Below are 11,635 nucleotides of genomic sequence, written 5' to 3'. Positions count from 1 at the left end.
GTAAAGCAACAAGTGTCAGCGGAGGCTTCGCTTTCTATTCTCGTCTTTTACTATCGATATGATAAAATTCAAACGTGGCAAACTGTGTCGTTTTGCAGAATGAAACCCCGGCTCCACGAATCCTCGCGGAGAGGTGAGACCTGTGAGCTTCTTCACGCACTAATAACCCTCACCAGCTGACCACATTCCACAGCTGTGTGGCTCAAGGTCCACACACACACACACACACACACACACACACACACACACACACACACACACACACACACACACACACACACACACACACACACACACACACACACACACACACACACACACACACACACACACACACACACACACACACACACACACACACACACACACACACACACACACACACACACACACACACACTCAGTCGGGAGCACCTCCAGAAAATAATTCAGGGGATTCAGTTTGAGTCTGACCTTCAAAGCGTGTCCACTGTATGAAAAAAGCTCAGAGGTTCTTTGAGATTATGAACGTATGTTTTTTTTTAAAGACACGTGATCGGCTTCATCTCAATCCTGTGGGATGCATTTCTATTATTTTTGATTAGAGGGATTTCCTTTCTTCAAGACTCTTCACTTCGATATGTCCTGCATGCTGGTGTTTTAGAGCAGTGGTTGATTGAGATTTAGTACATTTACTCAAATTATGTATTTATGTACATTATTTCTATATTAAATTCCTTAATCTGAATCAGAATGCCTTTATTCGTCCCGCAGAGGGAACATGTACATTTGTTACAGCAGGTAAAGAGCCAAAGACAGCTTGATATCCCTCAAAAAGCATGCATAACAAATATGATAAGAAATTACACAATTTAAAAAATACATATCGAGTACAAAAACTGAACAATAACAGTTTAGCAATATAAGTGAAAGCATAAAAGGTGGTATTATAAATTGCACAGCTATCTATATATTGCACAATATGTAAAAATTGTATATATTACAACATACAGAGGCGTACAAGTATTGATGCATTTATTATTATAAAGAACTGATAATTGCTCGAAATGTACAATGCAGTAATAATGCTAAGTGATATGATGAGTATTGCACAGTTGAATAATTGCAGAGGTTAGTACTTAGTTAAAGGATCTGAGCACTTCCTCCACCACTGTCTGTTTACTCTCAACACATTGTAGTTCAAGCGTCCACCTGCTGATGTGTCCTTGAGCAAACACTAAATCCCCAGATTAGTAAATACTAGGGATATGCAGACTTTTTCGTTGTTTACCGTTTTTATTAGTAATTGTATAGCCTTTTGTAATCTTGTGTGTTCTTATGTGTTCATTCGTTGTCTCTTCGGGGTCATTTATTGTCTCTTAGGGGTCCATTTTGTACTTTAATTTAGATGTGATCACTTCCTCCTCCACCGTCTGTTTACCATCAACACATTGTTGTGTCCGCCTGCTGACGTGTCCTTGAGCAAACACTAAATCCCCGCCTGCCTCGCTGACCGTGACCTCTGACCTCTCTGCAGGAGGCCCAGGGCAGGAAACAGAAATGTTTTCCCCAGCGATTAATAATGTATCACTCTTTTATTATACCTCTACATCTCCCCTACCAATCTGCCTGCTGATCCAACAGCAGCAATAAGAGGAGGTCAAAGGTCAGCGTGCAGCTTAAGAATCTAAACTCCACTGCGCCACACGCCATCCTTTTTTTTATTGTTATTTTTTATTTCGCTCTGCTCATTTATGGCTAACTGCTATACATAACATGCATTATCATCTTTGATTTTGTTTGTTAAAGGTGGGATAGGTCATTTTGGAGAAACCAGCTCGAGTGCGCTAGAATTAGAAAATACACAACCGGAAAAAATCTGCCCCTTCCTTACAGAGCCCCTCCTCCAACACACACGAACGCGCACATGACCAATGAGGGCACGAGATAAGTTTGTGCACAGATGGAAGGCTGACAGGCAGGTAGGCCATCCAGTTACTGTAGCTGGGCCGGCTCAGATGATTGGTCGTGCTTTTTACAGCGCCACGGCTTCCACAGATGACATGTTTTTATGGATTTTTTGTCAAAGCATTTAAAATATTCATTGCTATCGGGATGTTAAGAGCATTCCATGGAATATAACAAAAAGTGTTTCTGAAGGGAATTACCTACCCCACCTTTAAGTGTGTGTAAAGGTGTGTATGTATGTGAACGTATGTCTCTGTGTGTGTCTTGTATTTTGGCATTTGTATATTCTGTTCTTTTTTAATCAGTATATGCCTGTTTGTGTAAAGCACGTGGCATTGCATGTTATTATGTATGAAATGTGCCATATAAATGATATGTAAAGGATGCTACCTGCTCATTTGCACCTTTGCATATTCAGTTTGTTGAAATGGTAAGTGAGGTTTTGTGCATTGTGTGGCCCTTTGCTGCACTTTAGTAGAACCCAAAGACAAAAATCCCCTTAGACAATAATATGAATCTAATTTAAATGGATTAAGGTTATCAGTAAAGGTGGGGTAGGTAAGTTTGAGAAACCGGCTCGAGATACACTTGTTGTTATATTCCATGGAATGCTCTTAACATCCTGATTGCAATGAATATCTGAAGTGCTTTGACAAAAAATCCATATAAAAAATGTCATCAGTGGAAGCCGTGGTGCTGTAAAAAGCACAACCAATCATCTGAGTCGGCCCGGCTAAAGTAACTGGATGGCCTACCTGCCTGTCAGCCTTCCATCTGGGCACAAACTTATCTCGTGCCCTCATTGGTCATGTGCACGTTCGTGTGTGTTGGAGGAGGGGCTCTGTAAGGAAGTCTGAAGGAAGTGGCAGATTTTTTCCGGTTGTGTATTTTCAAATTCTAGCGCACTCGAGCTGGTTTCTCCAAAATTACCTACCCCCCCTTTAATTCAAAGATTCATAGGCATTTTTGTTTTATGCACAATAGAGTTTAGGATTGGGAATGGAAATCTGAAGTCCCAGGCTCCTCCAACAAGGCAACACAAATATACATAATACATAAATGATAAAACTAGTGCAAGAAGAAACAGAAATATAACAGTTTTTTAGTGATTGTTGCAAGTAAATGCAGAAATAAGTAAACTAAATGCGTGTAGAATAGAAGAAGACAAATTAAAAAAAGAATGTTAAATAAAATACTGCTTATTAAAGAAGGTGTCCATTTTCTTAAAATATGACAAGTAGTCTCTCTCAGTCCTATAACCCATCCACCAATCAGAGCCTCGGATTTCCCAATCTCACCACGGAGGATCTGATTGGCCGCTTCGTGCGTCACTCCTGATTTGGGGCGTCTGGTGGGCGGGGCCTGCTGTCCGCGTGCAGGGAGGCGGTGCTGCTGTCAGTTGTGTTCCCTATTCTCGTCAAAAGTCGACTGTTGTTGCTGTGGAGTAAAAACCAGCGCGAGCACACAAACTGTGTTCAGTCAGAGCACGCGGACAGGTGGACGACGTCGCTCTCCTTTACGCACAAGTTCGTCTCTGTGTACACTTTGACATCGATGTGTTTCTGGGGGAGAAGGAGAGGATTTGGTTTCGGGTTTAACCAACGCTGGATTGTTTTCAAACATTTTCTCAGCTTCCACCTCAAAAACACCACGTTGCGTTTTTGACATCTCCCTTTACAAACGTTTTTTTAATGCATGGACTGTCTGTGCGTTGAGGACACGCAGGACTGGTGAAGACTTGTTGCGCGCATCCGCGGAGCGCACCAGTCCAGGAGGCGACACTGTACCTGAGAAGCTTTTATTTCAGGTTGGAGTCCCAGGGAATTGACAGCTGTCTGCTCTTAGACTGTGAGAGTCTGATCACAATTAAAGAGAGATTAGTTAGTTTCCTCCAGTGCGTCAAATCTGCTTTAGTTTCGTCCACTGCTTTAGAGAAACCATTCCTTCTTCAAATGGCATCCCCGCGCAGCCACGCCAAACTTTCCCCGGCTCAGATCCGACAGTTTGATTAATTTCTTCCTCTCCTGGTGTTTTTAAAATCCTCATCGACATGTCTGGAGACGGAAACGGAGACGGCGACGGAGCTCCAGAGTTCATCCCGCCCAGAGTGTCCCGTGGCCGGCGGAGTGGAGTCACTCTCCCCGGTGGAGGCGACCAGGACTCCATCATCCTGGAGTCCGTGAGGGCAGCACCTCGCCGGAGCAGCATCATAAAGGTACGGCATAGTACTGCTTTTTACAGTTGTGTTTCGCTCCATGTTATTGAACCACCTCCCTCAAGAGAGGCATTCACTGGGGAATCTTACTGGATCAATTTGGTGCAAAATAATGGTGTGAAAAAACGCCTTAAGATGCAAAAAACTCTTGGTAAAATGTCAGAAATCGCTTCAAATAAGTGAGACTTGAGTAAAAAACTGTAGAATAATCAAAAATGATCGCAGTTCAGCTTTAATGTTGCTTCTACGGAACCTCTCACAGACAACAAAAGTTCTAGTACTTAAAACATGTCAATAGAGATGCACCTGTACTGTAAATGGAATGGTATTGATTGGACGTGTCACGTGCAGGTTCCTTGCTGTTTTGAGTTTGTATCTGTATGGTTTATTGCACTTATTGTAAGTAATTTGGATAGAAACGTCAGATTAATTGTGTCTGCATGTAATGTCCCAGTCTGTCTTCACCTGCCTGCTCCAAGGCCATGCATACTTTGTTGTTGACGTGCGTAATGACAACATATTGTGTGCCACTCATCCTCCAACAATCCCTCATTTAGAGTCCTTTTTACGCGTCATGTGTGCGTAGTTTTCAGATTCCTCAATCTCCGTCTCCGTCTTTTGACTGAGCTTTAAAAGTAGCTACACCACATTCTCAGATCATGGCTGAGCAAGGTGAAACCCAACTTTGTGGTTTCTGAGCCTTTTTCCTTTTCTGTGTGACTGTGAAACTGCTGCTGCTGCTGCTGCTGCTGCATGGGGATTCCTAAAACATGCAATTAAAAGCTCCTTAAGGATTACTTTCCTCTGTACTGGGAAAACGGTGAACTTTAAATGAACTTTAAATACCATGAAGGAACAATGTTTCTGTGGGATTAGCTGAGAGAAATACCTTACACTGTAGATTAACTTCATCAAGGGAATCTTTAAGAATGACTATTAGGTCTGGAAAGCACTGGTTTGAAGAAACACTTGCTCTTGATTAGTTTCTAACTTCAGTAAAAGTATCAGAGAGACATGAAATGAAAAGTATGGTCAGCGAAAAAGAAAGGTCACAGACATTTCCCGAGGGTCATGAGAGAATGCATTTATTTACCTTTTTAGGGGATATCTTCCTGTTGTGTTTGAATGAATGTGTAACTGCAGTTTGTTGAATGTTTCTGTCGCCACTTGTGGTAGGATCCCTCCGAAAATGAGGTTTCAAGGGGTTAATCCCCCCAAAATAAATACACATTTGCAAATATACTGTATCACATGTGTTAGTTCATAGCTACAGCTGTGATTGAAATGTAAACAGTGGAGTAAAGAGTAGAATATTTCCCTCTAACGTGTACTTAAGTTGTATTAAGTGGCAGAAAATAGTGCATTATGCAGAAAAGGTCCCAGGTGTAAACACGCCTCACCTGCTGACCTACTTCCTGTTTGACACCTCACCTGTGCTCAGGTTTCAGCTCTCTATCCTGAATAAGCAGCAGAGTGCGGATCAAGTTGTCGGCTGCACCTCAGGTTAGAAATCAGGCGGAGGAAATAGATTGAGTCCTCTGCTTTATGACCTTTTCACTTCTCATGCTCCATATTTCATGTCAGCGGTGAAGTCACTGGGGAGGAGGTGGACGTTTTTTTGTCTGTACTGTATTGGGGAGGGAGGGTCAGCCCCATCTGGAGGACACAGCTGAACAGAGAGTCCTTTCACTGCTGCAGGGGAGGAAGTGTGTGAGAGGACGGACAGATGAGATGAGGGACGTCAGCGACAGGCACCATCAGCTGTGACACTCAAAATACTCTGATATGTCTGATTATTACTAACTGGACATCCTATTGGTTAAAGGTCACCTATTCTGCCAAATACACTTCTTCATGTTTCTTCTACATCAACATGTCTCCCCTCTCCTTCATGTCTCTTCTACATCAACATGTGTCCCCTCTTCTTCATGTCTCTTCTACATCAACATGTGTCCCCTCTTCTTCATTTCTCTTCTACATCAACATGTGTCCCCTCTTCTTCATGTCTCTTCTACATCAACATGTGTCCCCTCTTCTTCGTGTCTCTTCTACATCAACATGTGTCCCCTCTTCTCCATGTCTCTTATACATCAACATGTGTCCCCTCTTCTCCATGTCTCTTCTACATCAACATGTGTCCCCTCTTCTTCGTGTCTCTTCTACATCAACATGTGTCCCCTCTTCTTCATGTCTCTTCGACACCAACATGTGTCCCCTCTTCTTCATGTCTCTTCTACATCAACATGTGTCCCCTCTTCTTCATGTCTCTTCTACATCAACATGTGTCCCCTCTTCTCCATGTCTCTTCTACATCAACATGTGTCCCCTCTTCTTCATGTCTCTTCGACACCAACATGTGTCCCCTCTTCTTCATGTCTCTTCTACATCAACATGTGTCCCCTCTTCTTCATGTCTCTTCTACATCAACATGTGTCCCCTCTTCTCCATGTCTCTTCTACATCAACATGTGTCCCCTCTCTGTAAAGATACTCTGAACGTTTCAGGAACAAAGATTCTCTCTCTTTTTGATCCATTTCTATAAAAACCTGTCTGAAAATGAGCTGATCAGATGTTGGCCACTTTATGATGTCATAACGATTTTTTCAACAACCAAGGTAACCTGCTTGGTGTTTCAGCCAATCAGAGACAGGCTCTGTATATAACTGAGACCTACAATATATTGATGAGAAACAGTATATCATAGGGGACATTTAAGATGTGGTTCTTAGCCTTGTTTGAAAGAGGACAGAGTATGAATGGAGCAGAGAAGATAGGTTGTGACATGTTACGGAGGTTTTAATTAAGCATGTGGTTTTATCTCAGGCACTGGAACCACTCGGCTACCAAAGCACTCAAAATTCTTGTTCGTTGGAGTGAGTTTGGTTAATGACACCATCGGCCTTTATCTTGGTATGATCTCCTGAAAAAATGAAGGATCCATTTATGGCACAACGTTTTGGAAAGAAAATGCAATGCAGTGTGTCCTGTGCCAACTCTTGGCCAGTGGGAGAAGCTAGAACGAGATGCAACAGTTGCCAGATGTTGTCATACACTCATTTGCTTTTTGGCGACATCATCACGCATTTATTTGCCAAAATCTTGAATGTTGCTGCAGTGAGTACGGCACTAGCTCTGAGCAGCCCCGGTATACAATTACAATATAATATACTAAATATATGTATTGCGTTTTCCCTGATGCTCTGAATAGGAATGAAACGCATAATGTATTATTTTGCAAAAGCCTAGCCAACAATAACACAATTGAAAAAATGGTAAAAAACTTGTCTATTGCCACTTTAATTTAAAACAGTAAGCACCGATTCTTGCTCAGTTAGATTAATGAAGTAATGGCCAACAGTGTGGATAATCAATTACTATATTTAGCGGAAACTCCAAACTTAATTTTTTTTCCAGCTGTAAGACAAGTGTGTGTTTCTGGTTGTTGTTGGTTTATATGATTGTAAAATGTATATCTTTTGAGTTTGGGATCAGATACAGAGACTAGTTTGAGCTCTGTGATTTTGATTTTTGTGACATTTTGTAGACCAGAAAATTCCTGATTGAGTGGGAACACTTTTTTTCTTATTATTAATTATTTTTTTCTTAAGGGACTGATGCTGCAGCTATTGTGCATAATAAGTGTTTGTTCACATATTTGTGGAAAGGGAATCTCGTGTTACGCGGAGATCGGAAGTAATGGTGCATGTCAGACAGTTTAGCCACAAATGCTGGTACAACAGAATTTTACTTTTGACAACACACACACCTGGTTTTGCTTATTTACCGTCTCAAAATGTCTGTGTGTTGAAGACACATTGAGTGTGATGATAGGCGGGAAACTGATCAATTCAACATCAACCACATCCTTTCAAAATGAAAACAGTTCAAACCTAAACACACACACACTAGCTTACAGTCAGGTGTGGTTTCATATGGAGGGTGAGGGCGAGACACACGCACACACGCCCACAGATGCATGCACACACACACACACACACACACACACACACACACACACACACACACACACACACACACACACACACACACACACACACACACACACACACACACACACACACACACACACACACACACACACACACACACACACACACACACACACACACAGCTCTTAAATAGAAGGTAATTTCTTGAGGTGTGAAATGAATGAGGGTGAGTAGTTCCTGCATGGATCATGTTACTACGACAACACACGCTCACACTTGTCTGAGACATACACGCCCCTGTTTATCCTGCTCACCCCATCAAAACACACACACACACACACACACACACACACACACACACACACACACACACACACACACACACACACACACACACACACACACACACACACACACGTAGGCAATTAAGTCAGACCTTGTTTTGAAACTGTTGCATGGATGCCGTAATGATGTCTTCAGCTGAAGAGGTAATGGTTCAGATAATCACCTTCACCACTCACAGCATCATTATCATCAGAAACTCCATCAGCAGCAGCAGGGACGCTTGTTTCAGCAATTCATTGAAGCTTTATGATAAATACACTGAGGGAAACACACACAATAAATATCCCAGATGCCTTCCTGCATCATTTCCTGATATTTTAGGGAATTTCGTGCTACTCAAATTGGAAATAAACTTCTGGGGTTTTGAACGAAGTTTCGCTGCACAGCATGAGTTTATAACTTTGCTCTGCATGTATTATTATAGACATTTTATTCATTGGGATAAACCCCTTGAGATGCACCATCTCGTTTTCAAGGGGGTCCCGATAGCAACAACTTACAGACATACATAAACAAAAAGCAAAACAAGACAAACCAAGTACAGTCTGTTAAGTAACATTCAAGTAATACATACAATCATTACAATCATTACAATTTGAGAGACAGTCGAGCATATCAGTTTCATCAATATCAGTTTCATCAATAACAAGTGCAGAGCAGCTGAGATGTGAGATGATAATGTGTAAACATACCCAATGATGTAAGAGAGCTAATAGCAGCAGGTCAAGTATTCCAGTCTGTTGAGGCTTTGAACATCAACGCTCTTCTGCCAATAGATGTTTTTGCCGAGGGGACAGAGAAATACATCTGGACAGAGTGTCTAACTTGATGATTTGGCGAGTAGGGTAGAAAATACTGCTTTAAATAAGGGGGATAGTTAAGATAAATGCATTTAAATATCAGCTGAAGCCAATGCGTGTGTCTTCTTACATTTAAAGAAGGCCATTTAAGTTGGTTATACATTGTGCAGTGATGTGTACGAAAAGGACAACCAAGAACAAATCTGCATAGTCTGTTGTAGGCTATGTTGAGTGGAGCAAGATCTGATTTATGTGCATTTTGGTAGACAATATCACAATAGTCCATAATCGGAAGAATAAGTTGAGAAGCCATTCTCTTTCGGACACTGAGCGTAAAACAATTGCGATATTCCGTAATTGACTTTTTGTATTACATGCTTTATATTCAATTCAAATTCAAAAGCTTTTATTGTCATTGTACTACAACAAGATTTATAGTCACTGCTCCAGCGAGTGCTTTCTATATTCTATTTATATGTAGTTTAAAGGAAAGTTCAGAGTCTAGCCATACACCAAGATATTTAAAGCCATCAACTTTATGCAGAGAAGTGCCATCCTTAAATTGTATTACTACATTAGGTTTAGATTTGAGCTTCTGCCTGGTACCAAAGACCATAGTATGAGATTTTGTTTTGTTGAGCAGTAGTTTATTATGTGATAGCCAGTCCTGTAAGATATTAAAATCCGATTGAAGAGAGATCTGAATTTGTGAAAAGTCAGATTTGGATGTATATATGACAGTGTCATCAGCATAAAGGTGAGTACGACAATTAATGAGACAAGAAGATAAATCATTTATGTAAATAGAGAACAGAAGTGGGCCCAGAGTTGATCCTTGGGGGACACCCTTTTGTTGGATCAACAGGTCAGACTGTTTCCATTAACAACCACACATTGCTTTCTACTGTGAAGGTACGAGTTAAACCATAACACTGTATTATTAGAAAGGCCAATGCCGTGAAGTTTATCCAAGAGCAGATATCGATCAACGAAATCAAAGTCAATAAAAATAGTGCCTGTGAGTTCACCATCATCTGCAGCAGAGTACAAGTCATTCGAAAATGTAAGTAGGGCAGTTTTTGTGGAGTGATTAGGCCTGAAGCCAGATTGAACCAGAGATAACATATTTTAAGTATTGAGATAATGTGACAGTTGATTATAAATTATTTTCTCCAAAACTTTGGAAATAGAACAGATTATAGAGATTGGTCTATAATTATTTGTATCAAGTAAATCACCACCTTTATGGAGTAGAATGATGCGTGCACATTTCCAAATAGTCGGCAACTCACAGGTGGACAAAGACAGGTTGAACAAATCAGCAAGTGGGTACATGACAATATGGGACGTTAATTTTATGAACCTGTTTTCTATACCATCGAGTCCTGCACTGCCATCCACTTTTAATCCTGTGATAGCATTATGAACTTCGTGTGGTAGAATCTTCTTAAAATAAAAAGAACTGTTGCAGTATGAGTTACTATTAGAAATACCAGTCGTCAAATAGGAGTCAGATAGTAGTGTGGAACATACATTAGCAAAATGCTGATTAAATATTTGGGCAATGGATAATGGGTCATGAATTATTGTATCAGCAGTTCTTATTTTATTAATAGAATGTTTACCTGATTTATCTAAAATAGATTTCATTTTAGTCCAAAATTGTTTGGGACTCTTAAAGTCCGATGTGAGAGATTCTTTATAGTAGTTGGATTTAGCATTTCGGGTTTTGGTTTTACTCAGATTTCGAAGGTGCCTGTATACTTCCCAATCAGCTATAGTTCTTGAATGACGATATATCGACCATGCTTTATCCCTTTCCCTAAAGAGACTGATGAGTTCAGAATTGATCCAAGGGAGATGTTGACCTTTGACCTTAACCATTCTCACAGGTGCATGTTTGTTCATGACATCAGTGAGCTCTTTATGCAGAAAATTCCAAGCATCTTGTACAAAAGGTATTATTTGAAATCTGTCCCAATTAAGGGCAACAACATCATTAATAAATAAATCAACATTCCATTTATTATATTGTCTGATTTTGACTATTTTTGGAGGCAGTTGAATTAATTTGATTTTCCATACGCAATAAACAATTGAATGATCGCTGAAGCAATCGGACATGACACCAGCTTTTAAGACTCTGTCCGGGTGTGACACCAGTATCCAGTCAAGCAGAGATTGGGTTCTAAGAGCTCATTAATTAGCGGTTTAACATTTAGACTACTTAAATGTTTTTTCTTTCTATCAGATAATTTATCCAACCAATTTGTTGAAATCACCAAACAAGATTATTTCATTTCCGCACGAAATGGAGTTGATAGTTTCAATTATGTGGTTAAAAGACTCTCCAGGTGAAGAAGGTGGCCGATCGATGCT

The 11,635-nt window shown here is 40.6% G+C and overlaps 1 protein-coding gene across 1 annotated transcript in view; it reads left to right on the top strand.

Annotated features, from left to right (window-relative positions):
• Positions 1 to 3,208: 3,208 nt before the first annotated feature.
• plcl1 (phospholipase C like 1) overlaps positions 3,209 to 11,635 on the top strand; it is a 94,676-nt gene continuing 86,249 nt past the window's right edge. Inside the window, exon 1 of the mRNA XM_079662796.1 lies at positions 3,209 to 4,161. Within this exon, the coding sequence (XP_079518922.1) occupies positions 3,997 to 4,161 (165 nt within the window). The 5' untranslated portion in view covers positions 3,209 to 3,996. The remainder of the gene's footprint in view (positions 4,162 to 11,635) is intronic.

The sequence above is a fragment of the Notothenia rossii genome, assembly GCF_949606895.1.
Source record: "Notothenia rossii genome assembly, chromosome: 2".
NCBI lineage: Eukaryota > Metazoa > Chordata > Actinopteri > Perciformes > Nototheniidae > Notothenia > Notothenia rossii.
Note: the sequence above shows the minus strand (reverse complement) of the source record. Positions and strands in the feature narration are given on the sequence as shown.